Genomic DNA, 20145 nt, shown 5'->3' with positions numbered 1-20145 from the left:
TGAAAAGCATTGGTGATAACTTTTTGACATAGGTGGTGGAGGAACCGAGGCAAGGTGTGCTGCTTGACCTTGTACTCACAAACAAAGAATGGCTGGTTGGGGACATGAAGGTTGGGGCAGCCTTGGCTGCAGCAACTATGAGATGGTGGAGTTCAGGATCCTGCATGGAGGAAACAGGGCAATAAGTAGGACTGGAACCCTGGACTTCGGGAGAGCTAACTTTGGCCTCGTCGAGGACCTACTTGGAGGAATCCCATGGGTTAGGGCTCTGGAAGGGAGGGGAGTCCACGAGGCTAATATTCAAGCATCATTTCCTCTGAGCTCAAGATGGGTACATCCCTATGAGTAAGAAATCAAGCAAAGGGGGCAGAAGACCTGCCAGGATGAGCAAGGAGCTTCAGGCAAAACTCAAAGATAAGGTGAAAAAAGGTACAGACCATTTGGGAGGAATACAGGAACATTGTCAGAACATGCAAGGATGCAATGAGGAAGGCCAAGGTCCATTTGGAATTAAATCTGGTGAGGGAGGTCAAGGACAACAAGAAGGGCTTCTTCAAGTACATCAGCAGGAAAAGGGCGACTAGGGGAAACGTGGGCCCACTGCTGGATGAGGTGAGTGCCCTGGTGGCAAAGGACACCGAGAGGGAGGAGTTCCTAAATGCTGCCTTTGCTTCAGTCTTCACCACCAAGGCCAGCCCTCTGGCTTCCCAAATCCTGGAGGCAAGAGAGGAAGTCTGGAGAAAGGAAGGCTTTCCCCTGGTCAAGGAGGACCGTGTTAGACATCACTTTAGCAGACTTAACACCCACAAATCCATGGGCCCCGATGGGATGCACCCATGAGTGATGAGGGAGCTGGCAGATGTTATTGCCAAGCCTCTCTCCATCTTTGAAAGGCCATGGAGGACAGGAGTGGTGCCTAAGGACTGGAGCTCATGAGGCAACTGGGCAGCACAAATCACTGTAACCAGTAAGAGACTTTCAGCAGGAATGGACGAGTCATTCACGCCTGTGCTCTGAGGACATCTCCCCAAAGACAGGCTTTCTGGGCAGCGTCAGAAACTACAGTGCTAAGATAAAATGTCATATTTTGATGCAGAAATTCATATTTGAGTGATTCCCCCCATCCTTGAGACTGACACATTCAGATTGACTCTTACTAACGTGACTTTGTCCATTACTTTCTCAGTCTCCTTCTCTGCGTCCTTGTTTTCAGACTTCCACTTTTACGATCTATAAAGGCAAGCAAACAAAAAAAGATCAATTTTATCAAAATTTAAAAGATTTTTTTTATTTTTCAGTTTACAATGCAGACCCCAAAATATTAATTTTTTTTAAAATAAAACATTTCAAGTTCAGTTTTCATTTTACGACAGCCTATTGATTTAATAGCTAAGGAGAAAGTAATCTCTAAAACCAGGGCAAAGTAATACTTTATACATAAAATGTATGTGATGTACTTATATAAAATAATTATGCAACCAAGGAAAGGGGGGGGAGGGCGGCAGGGAAGAAATCTTGTACAGACAAAATTGAGGTGACAAAAGCAGCTGAGGTAATGAGAGTTAATATAAGCAGATCACAGACATTTATAAGAAAAGCATTCCTCTGCACAATTTGTCATTGGAAAAGCAGAGATGTAGATTTCCACTGTCATTGGGCCAATAATATTCTGCTAAGATGTGCATGCAATTACTTAACTGGTGCTACAGAAAGTGATTATTCCTTTTACTTGAATAGTAGCGTACCAAACTTCAAGTTATTCTGAGAATTCATTTTTGTTTAGAGAACTGTTTTGAGGCGTATGTCCTTATCAAGGCTGGCTCTCCTAGCTCTCTGATCCACGCTAGTGGTTCTTCCTTTAGCACTGGAAGCTGTTTTTTATTAGCACTTCATTTTTCGGGAGTACTTTTACTGCCATGAGTAGGAACTATTTACAAGGATAGCACAGTTCAATGTGGGTGATGTTCCCAGGGACCAGGAAGGACCATGTGTCCTAGCGGAGTCTCCTGTGCGTGCTCCTGGCCAAAGGAGCAGGTAAGGGTGCGGAGAAGAGAAAACCACAGGTGTGTTCAAGCCAGAGCAACCCAGCTCTCCGCAGGAAATTCCCCCTCCTCTACCCAGAGGCAGCTTCAGGCTGAAGGAGCGCCAGGAACTAAATGCTGGGCCCAGCACTGAATGAAGAGGATTTACTTTCCTCTACCACAGACCTCGGTAGTCTCTAACGTCCAGAAAGGTAGACAGTGTTGATGTGTGGGAGGAACGGCATTTTAAGAGCAGGATCTGGTGTGATGGCAATTACCCAAAGCTGTTCCTGCTTGCCTGCTCCAAAACCTCCGTGTAGCTACTGCACAGCTGTGTCAGCCCTCTTGTTTATCCATATGGCGTGTCCTGGACTACATCTAAGCTCTAGTGACTGGGGAGATGCCTGAGCTAAGTCCTATGAAGTTTTCTGACTGTTGTGAGTAATAGCTGGGGACACGCAATTGCTTTAAACAAATCTGTGCAGCAATACTCATAATTTCAATGGAATACACTATTCCCCAAATTTCAAAAAACAGGAAGAGGACGATATTGGGAAGCACTTGTATATTCCTTTGTATTTTCACATTGTGTACACTATATTGATACTCGCTCCCGTGCCCATATCCATCTTCACCTTCATCTCCAGGAGCAATAGCAAGGACACTGTATAACCAGTCTTTCTCAAGCATGAACTCTGGAGCTGAACATGACTTTTTTTTTTTTTTTTTTTAAGGAGAGGGATTTTTAAACCTCACTATCAGTTCATCCACCAAACCACCAAGAAAAACTGAATAACTCTCACCTTCAGTTCAATTATTCAGTTAATTCATTTTTGTCATTGCAATGAAATTGCAATATGAACTCTAAAATAAAATTTAGATCTCACGTTAAATCCCTGAAGTATTTTTTTGCTCCAGCTTAGCTGCTGTTCCACGATAATGAATTAAAGACTCACTTCCTTCCCATGTCTACTTCTGCTTGATGTATTTCTGTTCATCCTCTCTCTCAGTTACACAAGCTTTCTGCTTTTCACAAAAGGAGAAAATACTTTCCTCTCCCCACTTCCAAGGACCAGACTGTGCCAGCCCAGCTCCCATTGAACAGTTCCTCAAAGCTTACCTTACTCCATGAACAGTTCCACTGAATGCCTGAATAAAGCTGGCAGAACCTGGCCCCAAGAAGAACAATCCCATCAGTCCAAAGAGCAAAACAAGCCTGCAGCAACATCGCAGGGTACAGCTCCGAGAGGCACCAGCCCAGCTTGAGGACAGACAGAAGCAAGGTGCCAAGTTTGTGTTACAGTCTGGAAGAAGTTTGCGTAAGGTTACTGGAGGATTACGCAGAACTGGAGGGGTGATTCGCTTCTGATAGTCTGCTCGAGCAACTTACTGTTATGAGCTAGGGAAATACACCCCAGTTGTCTTTAATAGAAGTAACTCGCAACCTCTGAAGGATATATCATCTTAAAAAAGAAATCCCAACAGCTAAAAATCTGGATGCTGAGAAATGTACCATTCAATTACAAAGTAAATTATATGAGCCTCCTGTGTGTTGTTCTGCTCTCAGAAAGCATTAGCAGCTTCCTACTACTTTACAGTAATAACAGCAATTTCTTTACTTAGAGAAGCACAGTAAATCAGAAATAAAAGGTCCTCAAGAAAAATATATCTTGGCATCAATTCCTAATCAGAGGGGCACAAAAGGAGTTAAAAACCAGCAGAGCATAGCAAAGGATTGAGAAATAAATTGGTAGGAGAAATTATTCTGGGAGCCAGAGTGGGTCACAGTAAGTTAAACCGTTGACTGTGTTTGTTGTCTGAAATTATTCCAAAAGCAAAATTGTTCCAAGAGAGAAGGATAAATATCCCCGAGTAATCCAAACCAAAAATCAAATATAAAAGCAAGAATATTATTTAGTTGGATTCCAAGCCCATGTCATCTTGAAGGAAAAAAAAACCTCACCCAGGTTTTGCTCTCTATTTGTTTCTAAGTATGGAGGCTGAAGAGAAAAGCATTAGGGGAATGCGGGGAATTTCAGGGAGGGCACTAAAATTTTCTTACTCAGTTTACATACTGTGTATGTTTTCAAATATAGCTGATTTTGCCTCCCAAAATCTGATCTGGATAATACAGAACACTTACTGTGTTTCAAAGTATACTTGTACAAAGGAAGTAATCACTTCAATAGAAGCACAAAGTTAAATATATAAATTTGAACGCAGATTTTAGAACTGGGGTTCATTCTCAGGGCTGCTATACTCTGCAGCAGGGTACTGGTTAGCCTAAGTCTGAACCACCTGGTACCACTTTAGCAATTTCATACATAGGTGTAAACATGAAGGCTTTTAATAATTCCAGAGTATGTAATGACATTTGGTGTTTCAGGTCTTTCTATGTCTGTGTGCTAGGAACTACACACCCGCTGTGAAGTTAAAACCAGAAGTAAATGCATAGCTAAAGAAGGAGTAAACAATTATCTCTGCTAGTTTAGCAATAATTTAGCTTTAACAGATAGCATCACAAAACCTAAATGAATGGATTTGCTCTTTACTCATAATCATCAACGAAAGCAACCAAGCCAGTTACCTGCCATTGCTGCTCTGGGGCCATCCTGGTACAAGGCAGCACAATGCATCAGCATTTCAAATTCCATATTGAAGGATTTTGTTTGACTTTTTTTTTTTTTCTTTTATCTCTGAAGTAAATACCTCCACATGCATTTTAGAGGCTGTTGCTTTTAAAGGGACTTCTATTTCAGCTGATAAAGTATCATGCACTAAAGTTGGTTTAAAATAACAAAACGTAATCCCCCCTGTGCATACAGTAACTTACCTTTCGGGCTTCAGCAGGCTAACACAATTCTTTTCACCCAGAGAGCTTCAAGGGCAAACAATACTAGTATCTGTAAAGTATCAATTTTCCTTCATTTTTATGCTGCCAAGGACTCTTCCAATAATGCTTCTTTTTCCAACCATTAGCTAGATTTAGAAATAAATATATGTAAGAAATACAAAAGAACTGATGGATATGGAAGTAGACAAAAGCAACAAGTCTGGAGACCTCCTTCTTGTCCAGTCTATCTGAAGAGCTTAATAAACTTGTTTGAAATTACTCTGCAAATCAGCAGCATTTTTGAGACAAAAAAGGGAACAAACCCAACTGAGTTGAATTCAGTGTAAGTCTATTCAATTTAGTTAAGGATTTTTTTACTGGTTTAGTGGTTATTTCCCAGTATTGATGCAGGGTTATTACTACAATACACGAGCCAGCTACTCCTCCTACAGGTCAGCACATTGAGATCTCTGTTGATGAGAAAACAGTCCTGGTGTTTCAGAAGGTGGCATATTTTTTATCAATGCCCCAGCCCGATTACAGGCAGCGCAGTATTTCTGGAGGGAAACGAGAATTTTCTGCTGTCCCTTGCAGAAGAGATGAAACTGGGATCTCCATTGTTTGCATTCATTAAAGATCTTGTAAGAAATTTCCTAAGAGTAGGTTCTTTAACCTCAAGGCTTTGGCCAAATTCCAACTCAATTACTGTCTACCTGAAAATTCTCCCATTAAATTAGGATCGATATATTTGTCTCCTCCCTTAAACTGGTGAACAGAAGTGGCTTGAACTGCTAAGAGCTTTCTAGGCTTCATCTTCAAACAGGCTCATTTCAGGGTTAGGTTAAGAATATCAATACACTCACTTGACACAGGACTATATGCTGCAATTAGTATTTGTTAAATGTTTCAAATATGCACTTACAAAAGCAAATATTAAAGTGAAAAGCACAGCTCCACATTGTATCCAGAAAAGAAGCCGGGTAAGATCATGTGCAATAACTTGCTGAGAAATCCACTGACAAATGGTTAGTGGATTACAGATGAAGGCTAAGATCTAACTGCAGACCACCATGATGTGTTAATGTTTTTTTCAGATCCCTCTCACATAAACACAACATTTCCATTTCTCATACAAGGCAGAAATGTTTGTTATCCCGTGGTTACATGGACTATAAATTCATTGATTCATTTTACAGCTTTTGTTCTTTTGATTGCAGCATTTACCGGGGATGCTTAATTTGGATTGCCCAGAATGATGTCAACAGTTTCAGTGTATCCTGTATTTTAGGCTGTTGATGTAATAGTTCTTTTGCTGCATGTCTACCTTTTGAGAAAGCTTTCAGTAAAATACTGTTCATAATTAGAGAGGGTGGGGTACGCACTCAGAGAAGAACAACTCCTTGAAATATTTCTGGCAGTGAAATGCTTGCCTAAGGGCAGATCACCCCGTTCCATGGAAAAGCCAAGAAGGAAGAGGAGAAGCAAATCTGCATGCAAGACTCATGGTTCCTAGGGTACCAGCATCCCTGGATCTTTGCAGACTGTCTGGAAACACCTGCTTTTGAATTACCTTCAGCAGTTGCTTTCTCTCAGCTTCCTAGTGATGCTGGTCCTCCCACATCAGTCACACACCACCATCCTCGCAAAGGCTTCCTGGGGTCCAAGCACCAACAGTGGCAACCCTTCCACAGCGACTCTTCTGCAAGGTAATAAGGGCAACCTATGCCCTTGAAGTGGGTCCCTTGCTGTGGGACAAGTGTTCTGGGGGTGGAAGAAGGAGAAAAAAGGATTGTTGTTGGAGGTTTGGGAAATGCCCTGAAAATAACATCAACTGTATTAAAAGTGCAGAATTTTAAATGATGACATTGCTGTACATTTTCTAATTGATTTTTTGAAAGGATGCATTACACCAGAAACAAATAGCAATTTCTGTCCCACCAAAATGACTCTCTATGGTGTTTCAAAAGTATTTAGATTTGTTTCTGCTTGCCCCAATGGATTTCACTTCTAATAGTTTTTACAAGATTTTTTCAAAATACTACGAAAAGCAGTTGGATAGATTCCTCACAGGCAATGGTCAGCAATGTAAAATGCCTCCATATTCACAAATTTTCTCAGGTAGTGGTTTCAGCATCGTATTTAGCTGAGCTAAGCGGATTGCCAGGGAAAGGACAGTTCAGCTCCAGCTGCACGCTTCTGTTCCCCTCCTTGCACTGGCACTGGCACTAATTTAGGCTCTAATTCAGACACACCAGGGAACTGATTCCACTGAAAACTTTTAAAAAATCTTCTTGGGCTTTATCATGATCCTTCAGTCACTCTTGTTGATAGCAAGAATCACAAAAAGACTGCATAACAAAGGTATTCACCACACATATTTGGCACATTTAAGCATAAGCAGAAAAACATTCTTTTGAATATCATACGACACGCAGCAATTTCTATATAGTTATGCTTTAGAGAGAGTATTTCATACTATCTTTCAACAGAAGAAAACACGTGCATCAGTTTTACTGATTAATTTAATAGTATGACATGTCATTTAGTGCCTGGATATATCAATAACGTGGAAGAAAATGGGAACTTAGCAATGAGAATAAGGGCTAAGGAAATCAGCTAAGGCAACAAAGGCAGTCTGCATCAAAAACAGAATTAAAGGGTATTCTCAATTCCCAGTCCCATGCTTAGACCAACGCATACCACCACAGCCTTCCCTTGCTTTATTAACAGGTATGCTCTGGAGCCTGGAAACAGCCAGACTTGCCCTTTCCCCATCAATGCAGCTACTTTACACTATATACTGGTGCTGTCGATGACAGTAGTTTGTATTTGCTGGCAAGCCTTATGTAAAGAAGTTCAGTTAAAAACCCGTGTGCTTGGAAATAAGGAAACATACAGAACGGCTTCATCCCAACTGTCGGCTTGGCTGTATGCGTAACAGATGGTGAAGGCTGAGCGGTTAATGCTATTACTTAGCCTATTGGCCTGGCTTGTGCGCTCCGAAATGTTTTATACTGTCTCAGAAAACTGCAACAAGCTTGTGTGATGATTTGCCACTGAGGCTTACTTGGATCTAGCTACATATTCATGACCTTTAGCCTAGCTGACTGATTTGGAGCTTTTAAAAAAAAGCTGATTAAATAGCTTTTTTTTAAAAAATAGATATGAATGATCTCTACGTTTTATCTCTCTATGATTTCCTAAGAATGCCAGACGTTCTCTGGTGAAGGCATTAATTAGCAAAGGCTTGTGTGACTGTCATTTTAGTCGGTACTTTAGGTCTCTGCATAGGCAGATGAAAATGCTATGACAACATGGAAAATGTGTATTTAATAGGCAAACGGGGTACAAATCTGGTCTCCTTTGGTGTTTAGGTCTGCTCCCTTTCTGAACTGTCGGACCACTGCAACAAGAACTGATAGGACAGGATATAGCTTAGGCTTTGATTATTGACTGCTTATTATCTTTTATATTCTTATTTGTTATTTATGAAGCTGAGCTGGCCTGGTATTCTGAATTTCTGTTTACAGTTAACCTTTAATTGTAAACAGTGGGCTACAGTGATCGAGCTATCTTCATGGCAGTGATTGAAACCAGGACTCTCTCAACTGGGAATGAAAGATGATTTGAAAGCTTCTTACTTCACACTAGCAAAAATGAAAGCAGAATGTCATTTTTGCGTAATGCAATGAAATAATATGAAAGGCTACAAGGGGAGATTTCATTCTCCCTCCAAAATATACATATTAGTTCAACATGATCTTACACAATTTGACAAGAGGATTTTCATTATTAATAAGATGAAATGTAAGGCTTCTAATTAAGTGGAAAACAAACCAGTGTAAACTACACTCAGAACACACAAACCTATTAGGTTTTGAATTTAATAATAAATCATTTATCTAAAGCCCAGCTGATTTGTTGCATGATCTTACTTGATGAGAGTTTATTTCATTTCTGCATTTTTTTCCTTCTATCCTTGCTATTCTTAATGCTGATACAACAGAAAATTTGTTTTTTCAAATCCCTATGCTGAAATGTTGCTACTCAGAATGATTAGCAGGTAACAAAATGTCTTAGTAATAGTCTCATTAATTTGGGGGAAGTAATTTACAAGTAAAATGAAACATCTAATATGAATCAAACACTCAATTAGAACTGCACTGCTAGACAGTAAAAACAAAAATACTAGAGAACGAAAATGGCCGCTACAATTTTCAGTGGGAAAAATGCTAAATATCCCTTACCCATAGGAGTTTTTGGAAATAAGTAACTAGTGACTTCAAAGCCATTTTAAATACTTTCTAATGCAGAATTTGCCACATGAAGACAACTATTCAGAGAAAACCTTTGACCAGTAAAGTTGTATCTGCATACAAGTGCTGTAACGTGGCTCTAGCTGTCCAGAGCAACTGCGGTTGCACAACAAACCATGTAACAGCTATGAGCATTGCACGTAATCCTGCTCAGCTACACGCACGAAACATGGGTGACTGAAAGGTGCCACACATGCAGCTGAAAGCTAATCATGATCCACAGGTTTGTTAAGTCTTCTTTTTTTCTGTGATCTTTGAGTAGAAAATGGCTGTTCATATATAGTGAACAACTACCACCACACAGATAACATACTTATTCTGCCATGTTTTCCCATCTTCATAAACCCTCACTTTTTAAACAACTCTCTCCTAGTTCATATTATCACCTCTTAATAAAGCTCATATAATCCGGAGATAACATTTTGTTTTGGTTTGTTGGTGTTTTGGTGGGGTTTTTTTCTGATGTACCAAATGTCTTCTGACATCTTCTAAAGAATATGGACACAATGTAAGTGCTCCTCTTGATGTTTCTGAAGTACCAAATACGTACCAGTCTCCATATGGAAAGACAAGTTATTTTTAAGTGTATAGCCTTTTGAAAATGCCAGCCTTAACAGCAGCAGGCACCACGTTGTTATCTTATTTGTAGAAGTCCTAGGATTTGCACAGATGACGAGGATGGGTCTAGATGATCAGGATCACATAGCAAAGAAATGCACCCTTCTCTACTGTCACGGGGTAAAAGTCACTAGGCTATGTTCCTTTCATCTGCAGAAATGGGAAGAAACGACAGAAGCTTTTTATACTGTTATACTTCTTACCTTTAGGATAGGAAAAGATGCTTTAATTGTAGCAATAATTCTTTTTTTGATATATGCTTATATGTATTAAAACGTACATACACTCAGGAACATCCTAAAGCAAAGCTGCCACGACAGCCCAGAAAGCTTTTTTCTAATATGTACCACAAAAATCTTTAGAGGATAGTATAGAAGATATAAGCTAGGTCACAGTAAAATTAACACTTGTTACTTACAGAAAGTTTTCTTTCATGTTTAAATCAAACCTCAATTATTTCAGCCTACTTAGTCCTCTGAAAGTGGAAGTTAAGCATGAATACGTTAGATGAGATCTTTTTGAGAAATATACGTGGGACAAAGCAGCAGAAAGAATTGCAGATGAGCCCAGAAAAAAACTGTGTAAAGTCAAACAGAACGATCACCTGAGTGTGTCTTTATTTGCCAGTATACACATCGTATTTGTCAGAATGTTACCACACTGGTTAATTTAAAATACTCTAAGTAGAAGATTCATGACACCAACAGAAGACTATGAGGAACAGAAAGGGAATTGGGGAAACTTAGGAAATTTGGAAATGGAGCCAAAAATGTCTAAGGGCTAGGATTAGTTAGCTTGCCAAAATTGAAAAAGTTTTTCTTCTCTTTCATGCAGACAGCAGTTCAAATGGTTGATGAAGTGTTACTGTCTTCTAAACAGTGAAGTCTATTACATTTGTTTACGATCTAATGAATTCCAAAGGAATGTGACAACAACCAGTTTTAAAAGTGATTTTTCCTTTTTTTCAAATACTTTCCAGCAATTAAGTACACATGCAAAAAGCTGATTCCACATACAGAAAATACTTTGAAATAACCAAAGGATACCCATTCCAGTCCTCAAACTGACAAAAACACATTTCACAGAGTAATTGGTACAAATAGAGAGAGCAAACAAAGTACAAATCCACAGCTGCAAAGCTTCAGATACGCAAATGACTATTTTAATGTTGTGACAGATCCATGGCTTGAAAATATACTACAGCATGTTTTAATCAAACTAACATGGGATTAAAGTCGCCTGTGCTGTACAGGTAAATGTAGTTAAAACCAGCTGGTGGCATTCCATCTCTCACCAAAATCAGAATAGTAATGCGATGTGTATGCTGGAAGGCCAGCTTTTTTTTTTTTTTTTTTTTTTTTTTTTTTTTACAAAGAGAGAACTGACAACATTAAACTAAACTTGCACACTGGAAACCCTCAAGATTAATATGCAGTAGCACAAAAATGATAAAAGTAGGTTTTTGCTAGGTAATAATAAAGAAAACAAACCAACAAGTATCTGACAACACACAGCTGGAGATACTGTAGATACAATGTGACACTTAATTATAAATCCCTCTGGGGATTTACAATCTGACACCTAATACGCAGATCTGCACATTCATCACCAGAACTCCTGTTTTTACCTGTTGTGGATCAAACTGCCATGAAACGTGTATCTTCATCTGAGTTACAACGACAGTTTCAAAGTCCTAAGAATTTAATAAGCTGCACAAACTGTTAATTTGCTCTAATTATGTTACTTTCAAAATGTAAAAAAAAAATAAAATATTTTTTTTTAATTACTGCCTATTCAACTTAAAAAAGTAGCAGAAAATAAAAGCAGCTCAAGGAATTCAGAAAATAGGGGTGAATTCATTCACAGACATTAGTTAGGGGCTCCAAGGTTCTGTACAGAAATGAAAGTATGAAAACAAAATAAGCAAACTCAAGAAAGGAAACGTGCACTGGTATTGCACCTCTAAAAACTTTGGCAAAAATGTTTGGTTTTTTTTAAATGCATATAATGAGGAGCATGGTTGATAACATGACTGCAATATACCCATTTTCTACAATCTTTGACTGATACATAAAAATAATTCTCTGACTTCTGTGCCGAACGGGACTTGCAACTATAACCTATTCCCATTAAAACTGTGCTTGGTGTCTTCAATATTTAAGGCTATACATGCACTGACATTTAAGGAATTTCAGGTTGAAACAGTAGTTGAAAACTGTGTTATATTACATAACTTATACAACGAAGGGACACCAGTAGGAAATGTACATACAATGCGGCATGAGCCTGTTTGTGTAAGACCAGCATACACTAGACAGTTATTATAATAATATAAGACTTCAGACACAGAAAAAACGAATCTGTTCTCAAATTTGCACACTTCAGATATAGGTATAAAATGGGTAAAACAAGCTCATTTGACACCACTAACTCATGTTTTTGCTTACGATGGGATTTTGATTAAAACGCACAAAGAAATACAACTCAAACACTTTGCTACCGATACAGTAACAGACAACCAGTCCGAAAAGAGGTATCTTGAATTCTCAGCTATGAGTCACATTTACAGAAGCCCGTTTTATGTTTGTTCAAAGAGATCCATTATATCATTTCTGTCTTTAAGTAATAGCAAGTCCAAACATTACTTGTCCAAAGAATTAGAAACAGATTTGGTTCTTTGGTTAACACCATGTGACTTACATCAGACACAGGAATCAATTAAGAATAAACAGTCGTATGAGGAGGTTTCTTGGGAAGGGGGGGGGCAAGGAAGTAAAGGGGAAAACTTCAAATTCAAAGAAATGCATTGTGTTAAACTGAACGGCCATTTGAAACCTCCCCTACTAGGAATAATCAGGTTAAGACATCTCTTCAGTTGCAGTGGCATTGCTTATACACCGTAACTTTAGTTTCTCTGCTTTTTAGTTTTATACAAAAGAAAGAAGGCACCGAGTGCATCGGTGGCATACAGGCAGTATAAAAGTACACAAGAAAATGCTACATACCATTTGTTTCACACTTTTCAAAAATGCAGTGAATGTGTGCTATCTCTATGCAATATAATGCTTCACAGATCCAACTCCTTACATCCCAATGAAAGAACGAATTAAAATGTGAAACACATTTTAATAATCTTGCTGGTAACAGCACGATTCAGTATTTGTATTCACTAAGATCTGTTATTAGCTTATAGTCACCACAAAACAAGTTCAAAATTACTGAAGATCAAGGGAACTATAATCTATAACTATACTTTTGGGACAGAGCCAGCAGCCTTTACTCAAGACAGATGTCCCGCTAAGAATGGAGAGGAGGCTCAGTTTTATCATTTATTCATGTTAATAGTGCCTTTCTCTGAGTCATCCTGGAGAGATAGATGGAACTGCTTATAAGGAAAGGTACTACACAACATGAAAGACGTGTGGTTAAACCAGGACCTGAGTAAAAGGCAGTAGGTTCAGGCCCTTAGTCTCTATATTAGCACTTTAGATAGTTTAACAGTGATATAGCTTGCTCATAGAGCATTTAATTTTACATTGATAAATCATTTTATATAAAAATAGGTAAGAAAGCTCTGTAAGAAAGTATATACTATATAAGGAGAAATCTCTCCTTAAAAAAAGCAAAAAGAAAGGGAAAAATTGAATAAAAGGTTTCACTAATTACACTTTGTCACGAAAATCACATTAAAAATAGTTATCGTAAATCAAACAGTACTGAGCACTAATGAACCTTGTGGTTTACTGGAAAGGACAGCAAACTAGCTGTACAGTAAAAAAAGATGATTGCTCTATCTCCTTTTTTGTAAATATTCCCTAATACATTCAACTCTTTAGAAATTTTCTTAAAATATCATAATAAGCCATTTGCAAAATCTACTATCAAAACTTGTTCAAAGCCCTGCTCCTAGCTTGCATGGTGGCCTAGAGATTACATCTCAAAGCTGCGATAATGCTTCTGGTTAATTCTGTAAATTGATTCAGACTCATGCTTTGGAAATGAACAAAAAATTATAAAGCAATCCACTTTAGACCCTTGGCATGCAGTGAACATCCACAGGATTTGGGAAACACAGCAAAAAATTAACTCGGTACAAGTGGCAGGATTCCTGCCCTCAGATGTAAGAGAAAAAGAGGATGACATTAGCAACATCCCTGAACGTCCATGAGGTATTCCTTCAGCGGTATGGTATTACTGCTTCTGCTTTCCTGAGTAGGGTCCTCAGAGACAGGCAGCTTTGGGAGGCCAAATGCCATCTTGACCAGTAGATGCTTCCAAGGAAGTGAATGAATTCTTCTTGCTATGAGGCTGGCCTTGCCCATTTTCTGGGCAGAGCCGTTTCCTCCTCTTCATTCCCACAGGAGCAATACTACCCGCTTGCCTGACTTCTGGCACATTTCACTGCATAAGGATCTTATTTCTATATTATACTAGCACAAGCCTGCACAGCTAAACCTGGTCCAGCACCTATCAGACCAATTAACTCAGTCACACTATGTCAGATATGAACTAAGCTTTTCATTAACGAAGCTGTACCGTATTCAGGTAGGCATAATATGAGCAGACACGTTGGGTACACAAGATTTCTGCATAGTCTGCAGAAAGGGAGAAACCCTGCTTGAACTTAAGGAGGGGCAGTGATAAGTTCTTAAGGCTGAACTACCCACGTCACCGTAGGCCAGCTGGTGCTCACCCTAGGCAAATAAACACCATCTACCCTGCTGACATCTATAAAGTACACTCTGTTAGACAGGAGCCATGGAATGCCCACACAGACTGGTGCTGCTTTGAACGCATAAACTCCCACAATTCACATGTCACAGTTTCTCCAAGTAGGGCCCTCTGAGGGCCACAAGGCTCCAAGTGTGGAATCTGAGTCCCTCTTGCTGCCACTGTATGAAGCCATCTCTTATTTTAATGCTCTCACACTCAGATGGCATCTCTTCATCAGGCGTTGATTCACTGACAAGCAAACGCTCCCGTGACTTTCCCCTCAAAAACTACCATCAGAACAAAGCAGTCTGAAATCCAGCTGTGATGTACTATAAAATCTGGCAGTTGAGTTAAACAGACCAAAAATACAGAACATTCTTGATGGCTCATTCTAAAAATAAACTTTGCTGAATGTTCCAGTTAAAATGATCAAGATGTTTGGGGACTGCTTTAGCACATTTAATATTAAGTTTCAAAAATAATTCAGAAGCTGAGGAAAAGAAGAAACGAAAATAAGAGATAATGATTAAATAACAAGTTTGTGACAGCATCCAGACATTTGGGCTTTTATCTCCATTCATAATTGCAATCACAATTGGTTGTGTTGCAGGTGCCATGCTTTACCCACCGCTCTAACCCACTGATCCTATTGCACTTCCCACTTTAAGGGTCAGGTCTACTCTCCTGTCGATGCCTACGGGCTCTTCTCATTAACAATAATGGAAGGCAGGCATGCACATCAGTGGGAGAATTAAATGGATGTTCAGCTGTTACTGAGAATTCAGTTTCAGGAGGAAGCCAGTCTACCTTACAAGTGATGAGCCATAATTTTAAAGACTGCTTTAAAGCAGGACAGCTTTTTTTTTTTTCCCCCTCCAGAAAAGCATGATGAATAAGTCAAGGCTCAATACAACTCTTGGCTAAATGAAAGGGCATTCTGCTGGTAGTTTTAAATTGGAAGAGCTCAGGCCAAAAGGCTTCCCCTCAAATCTAATTCTCTGATTTTATCACAGACTTTTTGTTAGAACTTGTACACGTTAAGAGCAGTCTGTATTCAATTCCTACATCAAAATGTCTCCGTCAAAGAAAAAAGTTTCCTCCTTCTGCTTCACTGCATTACAACTGATAGTTTGCATTTCAGAAATCTTAGGGAGTTGGACAAGTCACAGAAATATTGCACCGGTACCTTACTGTAAGAGGTGCAGAGTGCCCTTGACTTCTAAAGTCCAATGACTGCCACAGACAGCTTCTCAGGGCGGTGGGGAGTTTGCAGAAGCAAGTCATTAGGGAGGAAAGAGAATAAATCAGTAACACAAACACACATTTTAGACAACGAAAAAACCAGCTTCAAAGGTGCGAAAAATGGGAAGGTACTGATGCTGGCACTGCACCTGCCATCAGGAATGGTTGCAAAAATTTACAGGTGAAAGTATCTCCTACGATAAATGCCACAAAAACGGTTTTCAGCTCAAGTATTCTCTTCGTTGACGAATAATGTTCAGCTCCAGTGACAGCACATACATTCATTCCAAGGGCTCACCATATTTCAAAACCTAATTATTGAGGTTAGAGGATTTTAATTGGATTTAGAAATTATGTTGTATTTCCCAGTAACTGAGCTTACACCTTGCCTAACTTCTGCCTTTGAAGTCAGACCTTGCAGCGTGGTTACAACGTGGACGTCTTAAGTCCTGAGCACGAGGCAGCACCATGGGGACTAAGCTTGGAATCTTACCAGAACTGTCCTCCTTCCCTGTGCCACTCAGCTGGACGGGGAACAGAGGCATGGCCCTGCTGCCTCCTTGCCTCCACGTATGTGGGAGACGGCAATGTCCTGCAGATGCTGTACGATCTCTCATCCTTCTGCGCGGTGGTTTCATGCTTGCCTGTACTGCCCTTCCCACAGAAAGGAGCTAACAAACTTTTTCATATTTATAATGCTTTAAGAAGACCTAAGTGAAATGTTCTAAACACGATACCAAATAAATCATATGCAGAAAGGATACAGTATTTTCAAGAATAGAATCTGTAAGAATGTCATTGTTCTATAATTATTTAAGGCTACACTGACAGAAACAGATTCAATTCAGGAATTGTAATCTTTACATGGTATATTGGCACACAGAAAAGTAAGTAATTTGATAAACTCTTCCAAGTACTTCCTATACTTTTGAACAAAGGTAAACAACAAAAAGCACAACTCTGAGGAAAACACAAATGCCTCTAGTTTCTGATACTCTGTCCTTCAGAAATTCTGTTCCATGCTTATAGACCTAACTGAATGCAGAAAGCCACACTGTATGTCTAAGCCCTTATGCAGCATTTAAAAAAAACCCCCAATATCTGAAGGCAGATTTCAAATACAAAAGAATAGGTTTGCATAAAGCAATAAGAAAACAAAATTACAAAATTACAAACAAATCAAATCATAAGAGTGGGATCTAGGAAGAAAAAAACAACGTGACAACTATTGACACTATAACTAATTCATAAAAATCCCAGGGCGAATCTAATTAATGGTGTGACTGGTTTTGCATGGTAAATACATATTCTACTGCCTCAAAATTAACATTTCCACTCAATATACATAGTTCCCAGTCTTTGTACAGTATAAATCCAAGTATGCCGAACCTCCTTCTGTGAAGCACAGACTGGATGCGGATACCTTGGGAGAAATCACATGATCTAGAAAGAGAATCTTCTTTGCAATTGTGCCCAACACAGACTACTATAAGTCTGCTGTGTCTAAAGGAAGATTTCAGTGTCTTAGAAATCTGAATGGTTTAGACATAAAACTGAAGCAATGCAACCTACAAACACAAATCCAAGTCATGACACAGTTTAATGTAGTTTGGTTCTGTGAGAGGTTATTTGCTGCACCTTCCAAACTGACTTCTTCATTTGTTCAGTGGTGATGTTAAGTATATTCTCCACTGGAACTGATTTTCTCAGTTCTTGCTGTTGAATTGTACGGTAGTTTATAAAGCACAGCCTGTACAAAGGGACAACCATCAAGAGACAACTTCCAGCTTTAGGAAAGAGCATCTGAATATCCACAAACAGAATGAGTAAAAACATTTCCACATCCACTGAAAAAAATTGCTTTTGAACAGCTTTCAAGTCAGTTTTTCTATTATGTGGAAAGCTTGGGAAAATCTGAGCATTTTCCTTATGCATATAAAATTAATGTTGATGTTTTATTAAATTCTACACTCAACGTTACATTTCACAAACTGAGCAACAAAAACGACTGAAAGAAACAACTTGTGTTGTATTACTCCAAGACCATTCCTGTTTAAAGAAAGTTTTTGCATTATTTGTGTTTAGTAAATAAAGCTTCTGTAAATGAAGCAGCAGCACAATACCAGAAAAAAGAAAAGGCCTGTAATGTTCTAAATTTTTAGATCAATAAAACCTGAAAGCCTGGCTCTGCAAATAAACCCCTCAAAAGGCACCAAATAAACCAAGAAGTGGAATTACAATGTCCTTTAAAAAGGACATAATGAAATTGTTAAGTAGCGTGAGAATTTGAGAACCATGGGAAATATCTTTATTATAGCACGCTCACTGTCCCCAGTCTCACTGTACTTGACTCTCTGTATACCCTAAAGCCAGGACTGTTCAAAGGTATTTTAAAGAAATTCAAGAGAAAAACATTTGTCCTAATAATAACGCTCTAGGCTACCACTAATTCTCTCAATAAAACCCAAAACTTCACTCTTCTACCCACCAAATGCTACCACAGTGAGCTCCCACATTAGTAAGTCATCACCATTGTTTATAAAAGATCGCTTGTTTTCTATACAATAACAATTAAAAGTAAATTAAACTTATAATTACAGGCAAAAAGAATATTTAAATTGGGAAGCTTTTAAAAAACGTTTACTCAATACTCCACAATTTCAGTAATGAGTCAGATTCAGCAGTCAGTAAATCAGTGTGATTCCAGCTAAAGTATTTGGGACAGATAGGATTCTCAGAAGCACTGACATTTCCCTGATTTTGGTGGAAGCCATGAGGGTTTATCTGATGGCAAACTTTCTTGTGATACTGAGGCTTCTCAGTTGTGTCATTAGAAAGCTGTGCTTCCCAACTTGAACGTAAGCAAAGCAAACTTCTATTCTGGGTGTGAACATTCATTCAGTTGCTGGCAAATCACTAGAAAAATAACTCACTGGTGTTCTCTTCTCCAAGAAGAAAGGTAAAAACTCCTGCCCTGCTCTCTACTTCCAGCAAACAGCATATGGTAATACCTAAACCAGCTCAGAACAGACTCGAACTGATATCTATTTCAACCGAAGCCATAGTATTTCACATCCATTCAGAGTAGTTCAACTCCTGCCACCTCCTTCACAGTATTTCAACCTAACTTCCTACTGCTGACATTTTAAAGAAATCTGTATCAATTTGTTTAATGAAAATATATTTCAGTAAAGTCATGCTCTATGAGCTTCCTACATTGGAATACATGAATACAGGAAGTGCTTTCAACAGAAAGTTACATAGTTTTACAGTACAACCTGTCTAAGGAGACTTGGAAGGGACCAAACTAATGATCTGGTCTCTTTGGATTAGGCAGAAGTACAGGCAAGAGGGAAAAACCCAATTTATGCCATATATAGAGCTCGTTCCTGTCACAGATTGAAGAAACATTAGTTTGATGTCAAAGTTCACCTGATGCCCAAATGCTAGTATTTTTCAAACCAACTGCATATCAAAAAATGAAAACTTACTTGTACTAAGCTCCTGGAAAGAAACTCAGTGTGTAACAACAGTATATTCATATTTGCTATATTACTAAGTGTTCTCCACCAGCAGGGTCTTTTTTTTCTTCTGCTCTACAGATCATTAACTTTTTCTCAGTGCAAGTTATTGACCTTTAATCTGAACGCAGGCAGGTCAGAAGCTACAGTATTAGAGCAATACAAACAGTACACAAGGAGGAGCTCACAATAATTTGGAGAACCTTACATAAAATGTTTCTGAATTGAAAACCACAAAACAAACCCAAACAAATACAGCATCAGGTGGATGGGGGAGGGACAGCTAACGTATCTGGGTACAGCAAGGCTTCTCTGACACCGAGGAAGTGTCTGACACTAAGTGAAGATTATATACTAAATCCCGCCATTTTGCACATTGTGCGTTCCTTACGATGGAATGCTGACCTCAATTTTCATTTTTTACTTTCACAACAAATTTGTTGATCGTGACCGGGGATGATCGATCATCTTCTTGAGAGACCAAACTCCCTTAAAACCATGACTGTACTCTGTACCATCCATTACGATTCCAGTAAAGTATGCCATCTACATACTTGCTGTCCTTTAGACTCCTTCATTTCAGTCCAGTGATTGAGCTCATCTTCTCCTGAGCTGTTGAGACCTAAGGAAATCCACCCTATCATCTCTTTTCGTTTCATGCTGCGCTTATTATATACAGACAGTATAAGCGTCACATCTGACAGCTGAAAGAGTGCCACTTGGAAAACGAAGGTTTCTTTGTATACTGGATTTGGCTGTCCTCGGCGGATTGAAGTTTTGCATTTGGACATCTCTTGCCCCATCGAGTTCAGCAGTGTTAACTTAACATACGTATCTACAAAATAAATCATATTTTGGAATGTCAGATATCTTAAAACAAA

General features: G+C 38.9%; 1 protein-coding gene across 5 annotated transcripts in view; it reads right to left on the bottom strand.

The window, feature by feature from the left end:
- Positions 1-10182: 10182 nt before the first annotated feature.
- Positions 10183-20145, bottom strand: part of SYT14 (synaptotagmin 14) — a 94116-nt gene continuing 84153 nt past the window's right edge. For all 5 annotated transcript variants that reach the window (XM_055726113.1, XM_055726114.1, XM_055726115.1 and 2 more), the window contains one exon: positions 10183-20099. In XM_055726113.1, the coding sequence (XP_055582088.1) occupies positions 19786-20099 (314 nt within the window). In that variant the 3' untranslated portion in view covers positions 10183-19785. The remainder of the gene's footprint in view (positions 20100-20145) is intronic.

This window comes from Falco cherrug, chromosome 13 (genome assembly GCF_023634085.1).
Source record: "Falco cherrug isolate bFalChe1 chromosome 13, bFalChe1.pri, whole genome shotgun sequence".
NCBI classification, from domain to species: Eukaryota; Metazoa; Chordata; class Aves; order Falconiformes; family Falconidae; genus Falco; species Falco cherrug.
The sequence above is the reverse complement of the archived record's forward strand: the minus strand, read 5'-3'. Positions and strand labels throughout refer to the sequence as shown.